Source organism: Schistocerca americana, chromosome 3, assembly GCF_021461395.2.
Source record: "Schistocerca americana isolate TAMUIC-IGC-003095 chromosome 3, iqSchAmer2.1, whole genome shotgun sequence".
Classification (NCBI taxonomy): domain Eukaryota; kingdom Metazoa; phylum Arthropoda; class Insecta; order Orthoptera; family Acrididae; genus Schistocerca; species Schistocerca americana.
In genome coordinates, this window is record NC_060121.1 from 706,692,102 (window position 1) to 706,708,605 (window position 16,504).

A 16,504-nucleotide genomic window follows, 5' to 3' on the forward strand; every position below is an offset into this window, starting at 1 on the left:
CGGCTGTTCTTTCTTCTACTAAAAGGTTGGTGTTCTGAGGAAGGGGGCAGGATGATGAGGTTAAGTTCAAGGTAAGGAATCCCTGTAATGTGACCAATGGATGGTTATCTGATTTTTTTTTTTTTTTTTTTTTTTTTTTGGGGGGGGGGGGGGGGGGGGAGATCACAGTTGGATGGTGATATGAACTGTAGGAGAGAGGGTTCAATGTTCTTCAAGTTTTTACCACCATCTAACTGTGAACCTCCTTCCCCCCCCCCCCCCCCCCCCCCCATTCCTTCACAACCTCAATGCTTTCTCTCCCATCTGGTCCTCCTCATCCCAGAGTGCCACATTCCTAGATGTTGATTCCTCCTCTCTGATGGCTTCATCTGCATATTAAACCCACCAACCACCAACAGTGTCTGCATTTTGATAGCTGTTATCCCCTTCACACCAAAATACACCCCCCCCCCCCCCCCCCAACATAACCTGGCCACCCGGGGGCAATATAGCTGCAGTGACAAAAATTCCCATGCTCAGTAGGCAGTGACAAAAGCTCCCATGCCCAGTATGCTGAGGGTCTCACCAAGGCCTTCACAGATAAACAATACTCCCAGACCTAGTCTGCAAACAGATCTCCTGTGCCATTATTTCCCCTCACACCACCAACCCCCCCCCCCCCTCTCCCCCCAGAAGCAGCCACAAAGGAGTGTCCCCTTCATCACCCAGTACCACATTGGACTGGGACAACTGAACCACATCCTTTCCCTGGGCTTTTGTTAGATATCACCATGCCCTGAAATGAGGGACATCCAACCCAAGATACTTCCCACCCCTCCTAAAGCAGTGTTCTGTCACCCACCCAACCTCCACAACATCCTAGTCCATCCCTATGCCACTCCCAATCCCAACCCCTTGCACAAGGATCATAGCCGCATGGAAGGTCCAGGTGCAAAACCTGCCCAATCCACCCACCGAGCACTTCCTATAGCAGTCCTCTCACACCCACGAGAAGCCAGGATGCCTGCGAAAGCAGCTATGTCTTTTACCAGCTCTGCCACAATCATTGCACAGATTTTTGTATTGGTATTATTACTCGCAAGCTGTCCACAGGATGAATGCCAAACTTTGGCCAAGAGTAAAGTAGACCACCCTGCACCACAACATGCAGCTGAACATAACACATTTGATTTCAACGGCTGTTTCACTACCCAAACCATTTGGATCCTTCCCTCTACCACCAGCTTTTCTTAACCGAGCAGGGGGGGGGGGGGGGGGGGGGGGAGTTATTATTACAACACATTCACCGCTTCTGTAATTACCCTGGTCTCAACCTATGGTAACACGCTGTCCCCACACCCTCCACCCAACAGTTTCCATCTCTCCTGTCCTATCATTCTCCCACCCTGTTTATTTGCAGTCCTCTGCCAATGCATCAGCCCATCTTTCCCCACTCCTCTCCTTTTTTGCTCCCTTTTCCCCACCTCTCTGCCCCACAACCTCCTGACACCACCCCTGTTGGCAGCCTAGTCCATGCACACTCCATCAGACAGCATTCATCTATCTCCCCACCCATATCCTACATCCCTTCCCCTTCCCCACTCCCTCTTGCTTGCATCCCACCATGTGATGTTGCACTCTGGCCCAAGATGCTGGAGTTGGTGGTTGTGTGTGCATGAGGTGTGCTTGCTTGTGTGTGTGTGTGTGTGTGTGTGTGTGTGTGTGTGTGTGTGTGTGCGCGTGTGCGCGCGCGTGTGTGTGGGTTTTTTTAACTGATGAAGGTAGTGATCGAAAGCTGTGAGTGTCTTTTAACTGATGAAGGCTGTGATCAAAAGCTGTATGTGGGTGTCTTTTAACTGTTCCTGTCTGTAGCTTGAAGTGTCTTCTTTACGGTAAGAAGCAGTCTGTCTTTTCCTACATTGCTGATATTCCTATCTGGAGTTTCCATTGTTTGATATTGTGTACTAATTTTTTATCATACAGTAAATAGAGGAACATTGCCCCAGCACCAGCACTGCTCATCTACTCTACATCTTTGATTTACACTTCAGTTCTTCCCTTTTATCATCTTTCAGACAGATTGAATACAATTCTATTTTATGTTTAATCTTGCATGCACAATATTTTCTTTAGACATAATCCACTAATACCACCTTGTGTTGGAGTCCAAGAACCACTTTCTTTAAATATTGTCGGAAATCTTAACAAAATATTTTCCCAACAAATGTACCTGGCAACAGCTGTGAAATGTCATTATAATTTGGTAGGATTGACGACAACATTCAAATATAATGAACTTCATTCCAAGATGATTTTACACAAAATACATAGAAAACATCTTGCATTCAAGAGCACAAACAAAAAATATTTCTATGCATATATATGAGATGTTGTCGTGAAAGAACTGTAAAAGGAAGAAATGAAATGATGAGAAAGGGGTAACATTGATCATACTGGTGCTTGGAAGTAAAGAGGTAATGTTCTTCTTTTGTTTATTCTAAGGACAATCAATTTACATGGGAACTCTCATTTTACTTTATGAGACATTATTTCTTTGTCAAAGAGGCTTGACCTTCAGGAGTCCATCTCAGTAAAACTGGAGAACTAAATAATGGCAATTTCCTCAGAATATTAAAACTATTGAATAACTATGATACAGTTCTTGCAAAACACATTAGCAAAGTCAGAGATGGACAAGAAGCTATAAGCATTTACAAGCATATCATCTGTAAAGTGATACTCAGAACAAATTTATTGCTAGTTGTGCCCATAACCTCAGGAGTTCCATCTTGAAACAAAGAGAAAATGAGTTCTATTATTCAATTATTGTTGATGCAACTCCTGATTCAACATTCATCCTGCATTATATTTACTTCTGTAAGGAGACTCATGCATATAAGATAAATGAATGGTTCTTGGAATTTGTAGATTATAATTAGAAAAGAGGACTTACTAGTGCACATTTAAATAGAATCAATACTTGTGAAATGCTCAATTCCTGATAGTGAATGCAGTTGACAACGTTATGATAACAGAATAACATGATAAGAAGCAATTGCCTGAGGCTACAGTTGTGTGTGTGAGTTGCATTTGCGTGCCTTAATGGCTGAAAGCTTTAATTGAGATTGCCTTTTTGTTGTGCCTATCTGTGACTCAGCACATGGTGAGTAGAAACTTTCCTTTTCATAATTTTTAAATTCCATCCTGGATTTTCCATTTCTTCAATGGAACCCTCTTGCAAAATTTTCTGTGTGTACTTGCCATTGGCTGATACAGAGCACATGCAGCCGAGAGTTGTCATGGAGAAGATACTTTCTTCAGAGGGATTCAGCATCTTTACAATCTGGTCATTTGCAGTCCACAATGATTGAAAATTCTGAAACTAGGTGTTGGAAGTTTTTTTTATTCCATGTCTGATTTCTGTAGGAGAGCTCGGGTTGAAGCTGTAAAACCAATTGCAGCTAACTTGGATAAAACTGCGGTTGCTTCTGAACTCTCAGAAGTTAATTTAATCAGCTACAACAGGTTCTGTGGCACGGGGTGTTTAGGATATGTGAGATGCTTCAAGTGTTTAATCATGGCATCAATTTGGCTACAGTTGATGGTATCAATTGACTACAGAAAAAAAAGTCATTACAAACTCTAAATACTACCACTGATGTTGAAGTAATACACTTAGAGAGCTTATTAAATGACTTAAAATATTTTCACAAAAATTGAGGCACCATTCTCCCAGAATCTAAAGTTGTTACGGGGGCAATTTTGATTGATTCTGAATTTCCAGAGGTGCTTTCTGAAATGTGTGGGAACACAAGGAAATGAGCAAGGATAGAACACTTCATATCATAGTGTTATTGGCACTAGACATTTTGTTAATGTAAAAGGCAGTATAATACTTAGCTTTTTTGTTTTAAAGTGAAGTGAAGTAAGTTAAACCAATTTTTAAAAAAATTAAATGGCACTTCTACACATTTTACAATAATTCATTACTTAGTGACATCTGAAATGGAACTTGTAAGTTCATCAGCCGAATCAGTTTTCTCACTTGCCATTTAGATGTCGGTTGAGCTATCATCCAGTTCCCTATCTGTTGTGCTCTTGGTTTCCTGACAACTGTCTTCCTCGCTGCTTTTCAAAGCAATATTTATTACTATTCTTTCAATCGCCAACTCAATGAAAGTAACATGGCACTGGTATTCTTTCTCAGTATTTTTTTCTTTTGTATTCGCACACTCATTCATCATTCATACGATTGGCGTATCAGTTCTTTAAAAGCTGCAGTAGGAAACTGGAGACATGGTTTGTGATTACTCTGTATTTTACTACATTCCAAATGATTTTTTGATTGTAATAGAACATAACACAAGGCGTAACACAATAACTATTTCCAGTTTTCTGAAATAACAGAGGGCATGAACTTGAACATGTATCTTAATAAAGCAATTTCCAATAATGCATTTTTAACTTGAACTGGGATGAAGAAAACTGTGTATTGTAATAATGGTGCTGGAAGGACTTCAAGGCAAAACGAGTATGAAATTCAGAGCGCATTCTTAGCAATGACACATCATGCAAGTGTGCTAGACACTGTTTTTCTTTCTATGAAATTTTTACAATTAAATACAATCAACATTGCGAATATATTTTAAAATGTTATTTCAATTTGTAGGCACATCAATCTATTCTTGTTGACTGAGAACATGTGGAAATCAGAAATGCGAATGCAGATAATATGATTGGAAAATATTTCATGCTTGAACCAGATAATTTCTAACATGCAACTGAGCTTAGTGCTGTTAATAATGGCTTGATGATATACTTGTGTATACTACCAGAGCTATTGCACCATGGAAAACTGTTAGTCTGCTTGAATTCCACTGGCAATATCTCATTCAATATACAGTACCTTAGTATAAACTGCATTTGTGAACTTAGGTTTAGTGTTTGACATGAAATTATACACAGTCCAGTCACATTAACTGATCACTGCCTATGTTTGACGTCAACGTGCAATAATCACTCACAGATGGCAGGCGGTTGCTATAGTAGTCGAGGGCACATAAAGCATGTTTGAGGGGGGCGGGGGAGGGGGGGGATGAGGAAAACAGTGCAATCATTGTCACATTGTGAAAACAGAGCAACTTATCTAACATCCAAGAAGGCATGATCATTGGCTTTCTAGCCAAGGGTGGAGGCATTTCCAAGATGGCTAAGTTTTTTAACTGTTAATGAGCTGCCGTGGTTGAAGTATACCATGCATGGCCAAATGGCACTATCCAAAACTGGTGCCAAGGCAACTGTAGAGCACCATGAGCCATAGATGATAGGATGAACAACGGCTGCAGAGATGTATATGGGTGAACAGACATGCAACTGTTGCACAACTGACAGACTAGATGAACCAAGAGGCTATCAACAGGGTCTCCTCAATGAGCATTCAATAAACATTGCTGCATATGGGCCTCCACAGCAGGCACCTGGCTCAACTACCACTGCTGACTGCTACTCATTGGTGGCAAAGGTTGGAATTTGCATGCCAATACTGCAACTGGATGTCCACTGATTGGAAACAGGTGGGTTTTTCAGATGAATCATGTTTTATGTTCCATTGGCACACCCTGCAACAATCGTCAGGAGAGTTCAAACCAGAAGAGGGAGAATTATGGTCTGGGAAATGTTATCATGACATTCCCTGGGTCGTGTATCACCACAGGCTATCATTGGCACACCTACATGCATTTTGTTTTTCCTCAACACAATGGCATCCACAGGCTATCATTGACACACCTACATGCATTTTGTTTTTCCTCAACACAATGGCATCTAGCAGCAGACAATGCAACATGTCACTCAGCTGATAATGTAGGTGCATGGTTTGAAGAGCAAGGGGGTGAGTTTACTGTACTCCTCTGGCCACCAAACTCCCCAGATTTAAACCCAATTGAGAACCTATGAGACCACTCGATCAGCCTGTTTGTAATATGGATCCTCAGTACCTTCAAGAACCTCACTGACACTCTTCCTCCATGCCCATGCTGCAAAAGGTGATTATTCAGTTTTTTTATAGGTGTTCACATTAATGTGGCTTGGTTAAGTATTGATTTTTTATTTCATTCCAATAAGCATTTTTTGTGTGTCTGCAACACACCCCAAGTTAGGCTATGTTTAAAATAACAATAAAATTGGACTGCTATGTTTGGAGATGGGGCCAGTCCTGGCTCTTAGTGACCAACCAGAAGTCCTGTTAATCCTGCCACCAAACTTCACTAATACCCACTATATCTAACTTAAACTTCTCCATTTTCCCTTTCCAATTTTCTACCCTACCATCCCAATTAAGTGATCTAACATTCTAATCTCCAATCAATAGAATGTCAGTCCCCCACGATGACAACATGCACCAGAGTAGCCCTCACCCAGAGATCGCAATGGAGGACTGCTTTACCTGTGGAATATTTTACTCAAGAGGATGCCATCATTATTTAACCATACAGTAAAGCTGCATGTTCTTGGGAAAAGTAACAGATGTAATTTCCACTCGAAAAAATGGTTCAAATGGCTCTGAACACTATGGGACTTAACTTCTAAGGTCATTAGTCCCTAGACTTAGACTAGAACTTAGAACTACTTAAACCTAACTAACCTAAGGACATCACACACATCATGCCTGAGGCAGGATTCGAACCTGCAACCATAGCGGTCACGCAGTTCCAGACTGAAGCGCCTAGAACCGCACGGCCACACCGGCCGGCACATCGAGGTCATGTTGGCTGATGTTACAAATGTCAGATCAGTCATCCATATAGTTGCCCCTGCAACAACTGAAATGACTGCTGCTTCTCTTCAAGAACCACATGTTTGTCTGGGCTCTCCACAGATACCTCCTTGTTGCGGTTGAAGCTACTGTGTTGTTGAGGCATGTAAGCCAACCCATATTAGCTATATCTGTAGTTCATAGGAATTTATGTCAAATGAACATTTTCTTGAGTTGATGAGCAATGTTGGAAGAAAGGCATGGTACTCTTAAACAAGTTTCTGTTGCAGCTTTTTAGGCAGCCTCAAGGCAGTGAGCTATCTTGGTACTGTATAGGAATCATGGGGCAGGGAACTATCTTGATATTGTAAAAGAACTACTGAGGTCATACCACCTTATGGGATGTAATATGTCACTTAAATAACATTTCTTGAATGATCATTTGGACTTTTCCCTGGATAACCTTGATGCCATTAGAGATGAAAATGGGAGAATTTCTGAAATGGAAAAATGTTATAAAAGTAATTGAACTAACAATATTATGAAATGGATATAATACTACTTGCCATTTGCTAGTCCCTTACTTCCACTCACATATCCCCTTCCCTTTTCCCACCCCAGCACTACACAGCTTTCTATTTACCCACTTACCTTATTCCCTTCTCTACTCCCGCCCCTCTCCCCAAAGCTCCCAACTGTGTTTAACAGCCCTACCACCACATCCCTCCATCCTCCCATAAGCAGCTCTACACCTTCTCCACCCATACCCTGCTATCCCCTTCTCCCCCCCCCCCCCCCCTTACGCCCCACCACCCATACTAGTTTGCTTCTCCTATCTAGCACAGCTGCTGTCTACAGTCTGGCCATGGCAGCCAGTGAGAGTGATCATGTGCGTGTGAGTTGTGCTCATTTGAATATGTGTGTGTTTACTTTGGAAGACGGTCTTTTAGCTGAAAGCTTAAATTTACAGCAGCCTTTTCAATGTGTCTTTCTGCATCTCTGACTCCTCTATATGGTGAGTAACATTCTATTATTTCCATAATATTATTGTTGTTATTCCCTTCTAATACTTCCATTAATTGCAATATCACAGTGTTGTCCAACTACTGCTGGTCCTTACTAAGCAGCATTCCTGAGGCAAAGTACTGTGGGAAATCTGGAAGAATATATATATAAGTATGATTATTTACTTTTCTTTACTCCAATGTTTCTCATTTCTTTGATTCCTTTGCACAGTGACAGACTTTTTGGCTGCTTGCATCTTGAAGTCTTGTTGCAAGAGGGGGTCATTTTACCAGACACATACAGGGTGTTTCTATCTTCGTTATATGAAAATAACCATTAATTATGAAGAAAGGTAAATAACCTCCAGAAATGTTTGATACAGCATTGAATGCAGTATATCTTCAAGTTTTACTTAAAAATGTCCAATGTGGATAACTTTTGTAACATGACAAATGTTCCATCTGTACTTAATTCCCTGACACATTTTATGAAGCAAGTCTTGATGTATGGTGCCAGCTGCTTGCATTATCCATTGTCGCAGCTCGTCACTGCTTCCCAGAAGTGGAAGAACAAACATTTTTCTTAAATGTAATGCCATACACAGAAGTCCATTGGGGTTAAGTCAGGTGATAGTGCCGGCCAGAATATTGTCCCATCACATCCAATCCAAGTCAACACATTCCTACAGAGACACGTGACAAGTTCACGATGATAATGTGGTGGTGTGATGCGCCATCTTGCTGGAAAATAAATTCTGTGTCCATATCCTGTTGTAATTGAGGCATTCAATAATGTTCAAGAACACCAAGTCATAGTTTACTGAGAAAGAAAGGAAAGGACCATAAATCTTGTTACAACATACAGCACAAAAAAATTACCTTAGGCAAGTCCCATACATGGTCAATTATGTGACACTGTTTCTGTTCAGCACATATGCGAACAATATGCCAATTTCCTTTACTGCAGGTATGTCATTGAACACAATTTTATTAACAAAATCATCTTCAGTCGCCATTTTGTTAAACATTTCTACACAAAACTCAACCTGTTTTTCTTTGTCACTTTCTCTTAAAGCTTGCAAAAGTTCCAATTTGTAGTGTTTGAATGACAGTGACAGGGTTTTCTGTTTTACCTTCAGCACTGTAACACTAGGCATATTCATGTCTCATAGATTTACTGCTGCATCACAGACTGCTGTCCGACCATGACCAGCAACCTATGTGATATATAGCCCAGCTTTGGTGAAATGACTGTACCAATTAATAAAGGTTTGTCTTTGAGGTGGTGGCTAGTGATATTTAGTCCTGAATTGTCTCTGATCTGTAGTAGCAGATTTGGATTCATGGAACCACAAGCAACACTGCACATGCTCTGCACCATTATATGACTCCATGATGACTGTTGAATTAGCTCATTTGCGCATGCCACAATATTATGTGTGAATAAAACTGAAGATATACTGCATTCAGTTCACTATCAAAGATTTCTGCAAGTTATTTACTTTTCTTCACAATTACACATTACTTTTGTATAACTAATTTATAAAAATTCTGTATAATTATTAAGCTGCTGTAAGAATTTGCAAACACAATTATTAAATGAAAACTGAGGTCAGTACAGAAATTCTTAAATTTGATCTGGATTCAGAGACCAACTATCTTCCAGAATATGTTCTTGTAATGGATTTTGTGTGTGTGAACAGTTATATCAAACAATTTCTCCATTTGCATCCTGTGAGTTACTGAAATGGATGCCATATGGGGTATTTCAGCATAGACCTTGTCTCCAATTGCTGTAACTTCCACATTGCAGGATGCTGAAACATCACAGATATGTTTATTAATCTGTGTGCTGATGCAGTATGACCCGCGGTCTAGGGGTAGCGTCTTTGATTCATAATCAAAACGTCTTCGGTCCCGGGTTCGATCCCCGCCACTGCCTAAATTTTGATAAATAATCGGCATTCGCGGCCGAAGACTTCCGGCATAAGAAGTCAGCCTCATTCTGCCAACGGCCTTGTAAAAGAGGGCGGAGGAGTGGATAGAGGTTCAGGGCTCTCTCTTGTCCTAGGGGTGGGAAATTGCCCCTAAAGGCGGAAGAATCAGCAATGATCAAAGACATGTGGATGCAGAAGGCAATGGAAACTACTGCATTAAAGACACGTAACATGTATCCACAGGACATGTGGCCTGTATCTGAAGAAGTGTCATGATGATCTCTCCATTGCCAAAAGATTCCGGAATAGTCCCCCATTCGGATCTCCGGGAGGGGACTGCCAAGGGGGAGGTTACCATGAAAAAAAGATTGAATAATCAACGAAAGGATAACATTCTACGAATTGGGGCGTGGAATGTCAGAAGCTTGAACGTGGTAGGGAAACTAGAAAATCTGAAAAGGGAAATGGAAAGGCCCATCAGTGAAGTGAAGTGGAAGGAAGACAAGGATTTCTGGTCAGATGAGTATCGGGTAATATCAACAGCAGCAGAAAATGGTGTAACAGGTGTAGGATTTGTTATGAATAGGAAGGTAAGACAGAGGGTGTGTTACTGTGAACAGTTCAGTGACCGGGTTGTTCTAATCAGAATCGACAGCAGACCAACACCGACAATGATAGTTCAAAGAAAAGGTTACAGGAGAATATGGGCTTGGGACAAAGAATGAAAGAGGAGAAAGACTAATTGAGTTCTGTAACAAGTTTCAGCTAGCAATAGCGAATACCCTATTCAAGAATCACAAGAGGAGGAGGTATACTTGGAAAAGGCCAGGAGATACGGGAAGATTTCAATTAGATTACATCATGGTCAGACAGAGATTCCGAAATCAGATACTCGATTGTAAGGCGTACCCAGGAGCAGATATAGACTCAGATCACAATATAGTAGTGATGAAGAGTAGGCTGAAATTCAAGACATTAGTCAGGAAGAATCAATATGCAAAGAAGCGGGATACGGAAGTACTAAGGAATGACGAGATACGAATGAAGTTCTCTAACGCTATAGATACAGCAATAAGGAATAGCGCAGTAGGCAGTACAGTTGAAGAGGAATGGACATCTCTAAAAAGGGCCATCACAGCAGTTGGGAAGGAAACATAGGTACAAAGAAGGTAGCTGCGAAGAAACCTTGGGTAACAGAAGAAATACTTCAGTTGATTGATGAAAGGAGGAAGTACAAACACGTTCCGGGAAAATCAGGAATACAGAAATACAAGTCGCTGAGGAATGAAATAAATAAGAAGTGCAGGGAAACTAAGACGAAATGGCTGCAGGAAAAATGTGAAGACATCGAAAAAGATATGATTGTCGGAAGGACAGACTCAGCATTCAGGAAAGTCAAAACAACCTTTGGTGACATTAAAAGCAATGGTGGTAACATTAAGAGTGCAACGGGAATTCCACTGTTAAATACAGAGGAGAGAGCAGATAGGTGGAAAGAATACATTGAAAGCCTTTATGAGGGTGAAGATTTGTCTGATGTGATAGAAGAAGAAACAAGAGTCAATTTAGAAGAGATAGGGGATCCAGTATTAGAATCGGAATTTAAAAGAGCTTTGGAGGACTTACGGTCAAATCAGGCAGAAGGGATACATAACATTCCATCAGAATTTCTAAAATCATTGGGGGAAGTGGCAACTAAACGACTATTCACGTTGGTGTGTAGAATATACGAGTCTGGCGATATACCATCTGACTTTCGGAAAAGCATCATCCACACAATTCCGAAGATGGCAAGAACTGACAAGTGCGAGAATTATCGCACAATCAGCTTAACAGCTCATGCATCGAAGCTGCTTACAAAAATAATATACAGAAGAATGGAAAAGAAAATTGAGACTGCGCTAGGTGACGATCAGTTTGGCTTTAGGAAAAGCAACGGGATGAGAGAGGCAATTCTGACGTTACGGCTAATAATGGAAGCAAGGCTAAAGAAAAATCAAGACACTTTCATAGGATTTGTCGACCTGGAAAAAGCGTTCAACAATATAAAATGGTGCAAGCTGTTCGAGATTCTGAAAAATGTAGGGGTAAGCTATAGGGAGAGACGGGTCATATACAATATGTACAACAACCAAAAGGGAATAATAAGAGTGAACAACCAAGAACGAAGTGCTCGTATTAAGACGGGTGTAAGACAAGGCTGTAGCCTTTCGCCCCTACTCTTCAATCTGTACATCGAGGAAGCAATGATGGAAATAAAAGAAAGGTTCAGGAGTGGAATTAAAATACGAGGTGAAAGGATATCAATGACACGATTCGCTGATGACATTGCTATCCTGAGTGAAAGTGAAGAAGAGTTAAATGATCTGCTGAACAGAATGAACAGTCTAATGAGTACACAGTATGGTTTGAGAGTAAATCGGAGAAAGACGAAGGTAATGAGAAGTAGTAGAAATGAGAACAGCGAGAAACTTAACATCAGGATTGATGGTCACGAAGTCAATGAAGTTAAGGAATTCTGCTACCTAGGCAGTAAAATAACCAATGAAGGACGGAGCAAGGAGGACATCAAAAGCAGACTCGCTATGGCAAAAAAGGCATTTCTGGCCAAGAGAAGTCTACTAATATCAAATACCGGCCTTAATTTGAGGAAGAAATTTCTGAGGATGTACGTCTGGAGTACAGCATTGTATGGTAGTGATACATGGACTGTGGGAAAACCGGAACAGAAGAGAATCGAAGAATTTGAGATGTGGTGCTACAGATGAATGTTGAAAATTAGGTGGACTGATAAGATAAGGAATGAGGTGGTTCTACGCAGAATCGGAGAGGAAAGGAATATGTGGAAAACACTGATAAGGAGAAGGGACAGGATGATAGGACATCTGCTAAGACACGAGGGAATGACTTCCATGGTACTAGAGGGAGCTGTGGAGGGCAAAAACTGTAGAGGAGGACAGAAATTGGAAAACGTCAAGCAAGTAATTGACGACGTAGGTTGCAAGTGCTACTCTGAGATGAAGAGGTTAGCACAGGAAAGGAATTCGTGGCGGGCCGCATCAAACCAGTCAGTAGACTGATAAAAAAAAAATTGTAGTTCCACAGTCTGCCACCAGGTGAAAATAAGCTGCCTTGACAGAAGAATGGGACACATCCCCAAGGAAGCTGCCTTAACAGAAGAGTGGGACACATCCCCAAAGAAAACAGTTCGGTAGCCAGTGTGAATAACTGGTGAGTCCAATATCGACCTATATGTCGGGAGTCTGACCTGTGTCAAACATGAACATTACACATGTCTGTTACCCTGCTTTCCATATGACAAAACCTGTACCATTTTTTGTTGTAAATATACCACTCCACCCCTATTATGTACGTAATGTGTTTCAAGTTGTTCATCATTGCCTGTTATTGTCAAATGTCAAAAGTGTGTGAATTCCTATGGGACCAAACTGTTGAGGTCATCAGTCCCTAGACTTACACACTACTTAAACTAAATTCTGCTAAGGACAACACACACACCCATGCCCGAGGGAGGATTCAAACCTCCGGCAGGAGCAGCCTCGCAGTCTGTGACATGGCGCCTCAAACTGCGCGACTACTACGCACGACACCTGTTATTATTCTTGTCCAACAATGTCCCTGTTCCTTTGCAATTGTCAAGCAGTGCATTATTCTACACACATACGTGAGGCGTAATTCAAAGGCCACAAAGAAAACACAGTGGTAATATTACAAGTCTACCTAAAAGTTGCAGAATTCAGTACTTACGAGAATGTGATATGACTGCTTCTCCTTCAGATCACTTATTTGCAAGACAGTTGTGGGTCCATCCATGAGAACATTGACTGCCAAAAATCCAGAACCTGGGCGCAACTTTTGCCTGCCAACAGCCTGCTCTATAGGTATACCTGTAACTGTCAACTGATGACATACTGGCTGTGGTGGTCCCAGCACAACCTCATTCCCTAAAATAAGGAATGGAAATGGATTATTAATCTCCATATATATCTAGATAGGAAATGATTACCTACCATAAAGGCATAATTTACAGAAATTACACATTTTCAAGCAGGAACAAATCAACTAATTTGATAAAAGGAGATATCAGAGTGTCTACAGCTGAATATGAGCAAAGTATTAAAGAGCTTTCCTCTGTATTAAGCAATGCTGTGGAAGATTTGTAAAACTGGTGGTATATTAAATGAATTATCCCACAATCAAAGTACAAGCTACTAAGCTACTGATAATTTGTTTCCTACTGTTGCTAATATTAAAACACAACAATTCAAGATGTTGATTTTGGACCTATTTAAGAACAACTTTACGCAAATTTTTAAAGTATAAGAGTTAACCATCACATGAAGATCTAAACTGACAGTGTCTTCAGAAGAAAAATAAAACCAGTACTATGTGGTGCTTCTGTTAATATATCACTGTTTAATGTGTTGGTAATTTCTGTTATCATTCTCTGTTCTTCAGTTAATAAGAGTCACATAGCTTTGGTAAACAAGACCAGAGGTAGGCATTCATCGGCAAGCAAACTGGTTTCCCGGCCACAGTGGAAACTAACTTGCTCAGGTGACAAGGTCCAGCCATATTCCAATTTAAAGTAGCATGTGGTGTTACCTCACAGTGCAAGCATGAAAAATACCTTTGCACTAAGCTGTCACAGCTTGCTGTTAATGGCTAAATTTTACTGACAGTGAGAAAAAGAAAGGTGTGATAGTGCCAACAGAGTAAGCAATTCAACAGTATGCAAATTACGGAAGGAGGGACACAATGCTGAATAGAGCACGATTCAAGTATCTGCTGTAAAGCACAGTAAGTAATATAAAAAAATCTACTCACCAAGTGGCGGTAGGAGAACACACACACAAAAAGGTTTAACTTTTACAAGCTTTTGGAGCCAGGGGCTCCTTCTTCTGGCAGAAGAGTTGAAGTGGAAGGAAGAAGGATGAAGGAAAAGGACTGGAGAGGTTTAGGAAAAGGGGTACAATTCAGAAAAGTCACCCAGAACCTCAGGTCAGGGAAGACTTACCAGGCAGAATGAGAAGGAAAGATTGATTGTTGGGGACAGTCCCCAACAATCAGTGTGTTCTTCTGCTGTCACTTGGTGAGTTGATTTTTTTATCTATCCATTTACATTATATTGTCAATAACCAATTGTTTTCATTATAATAAGTAATAAGCACACAATAAATATTTCATTGAGCATAGAGATAAATGTGTTATCAAAGACAACAATTTCTGTAACTCTATGAATGATGCAAGGAAATACCATCTTTGCAAAAACTTCACAATTTTGTCAGATGTAAATGGACTTCCAACTTAGCAAAAAAAAGTCTGAGAAAAAGTATTCCAGCTATACAGTTTTCGATTACTTATATGAAATAGTCATTAGCAGACCAGAGAAAAAGTGATTTTTTTAAGGAAAGATGAAGCATCAGAATTAAAACAGCCAGTGATTAGTTTAGATGAACAGTGGATTCATAAATGCCACACTGTGAATAGATGTTGCAAAGTGACAGTGCGCAATGCCATTTTTTTGTGAATGCAGAGTTTCACTTCTTGATCACTTCTCTTCTATGACTACAACAGGAAAATCGATTTTATCATACAGAAATGGATATAAAAAAATTAAATATATAGAGACATGGAAAGAGAAACTTTTGTCATTATTTAAGGCGTACCAACCTTCTCCTGTTACTTCCAGTGACAAAATTTTGCAGGAAAATGCTTTCCTCCCTAGTGCCATCATACCATGCAGACCTAAATCCTACAATACTACTCTGAAGTCTTGCAAAAACAAAGATCCTTACTCATAATGCATCAAGTATCTTGTGCTCTAAACCAAAAAATAACAGGAAATGGTTCCTGCTGCTAGTAAACAAATGATGTGTGTCATCTGACCTAGAGCAAGCCACTCAATATAATGTTACCTCAGCAGTTTGTGTGTCAATTTTGCTGATTTTATATTCAATCAGTTTTTCAGTTGACCACACAAGACTGAGTGGACTTCCTTCACGACGTCTCCACCACACAAAAATTTGAATTTGTCAACAGGAATCAAACTTGGGACCTTAGTATTATTACCTAAACATAATACCCATTAGATCACACAGTCAGTTTATATTTGTTACTGTGATATTAGCTTATACTCAGTGATGGATTCACGGGGTGGCCCAGGTGGGGAAAGTCCCCCCCAGAAATTGGAAATTCCCCCGAGAAATTCATATCTATAGTTGTGGTGAAACATAAAAATTATCACCTGGTCTGTTAACTTGTATCGTTGTGACAAAATATAAACTACGCCAGCTGCTGTTGCTAACGAAGTTTGGAGTCAACTATGGAGGAGTCGTGATGACATGCAGTTTTTACAAGCAAAATGAATGTGTAAGACAATAGGTGGCGGCTGGGTCCCTATAGTTTGGTTTCGTTACTTATCGGTTCGGTTTGGAACACTTAGCATTGATTGTTCTGTTTTTATTATTATTATTATTATTATTATTTTCGATTATTCCCGTTTAAAGAGAGCGTTTGAACTTGAATTCCTTTATGATGATTGTTTATGTTTTTTTCTGAGACCAAATTTTCTTCATGTGTTCACTGTGTTGTTTCTTTCCCTCCGCTGTCCATTTGCATCCTGGTCTCTTCTGTGATGTGGTGTCAAATTTATGTTTTTTGATTATGTTCCTGAATTCAGTTCCATTTTCTGCATTGTTTACTGTTATGTGTGCTTGTCTGAGGTCCTCTTTAACTTCTTTTATTCATTTTGTTTTCATTCATCCTGTGGATATGTCCATAGAACTGCATTCTTCTTTGCCTTATTG

General features: G+C 40.3%; 1 protein-coding gene across 1 annotated transcript in view; it reads right to left on the minus strand.

Annotated features, from left to right (window-relative positions):
- Positions 1 to 16,504, minus strand: part of LOC124605329 (vacuolar protein sorting-associated protein 13D) — a 552,708-nt gene that overhangs the window by 74,931 nt on the left and 461,273 nt on the right. Inside the window, exon 56 of the mRNA XM_047136935.1 lies at positions 13,443 to 13,639. Coding sequence (XP_046992891.1) covers positions 13,443 to 13,639 — 197 coding nt within the window. The remainder of the gene's footprint in view (positions 1 to 13,442; positions 13,640 to 16,504) is intronic.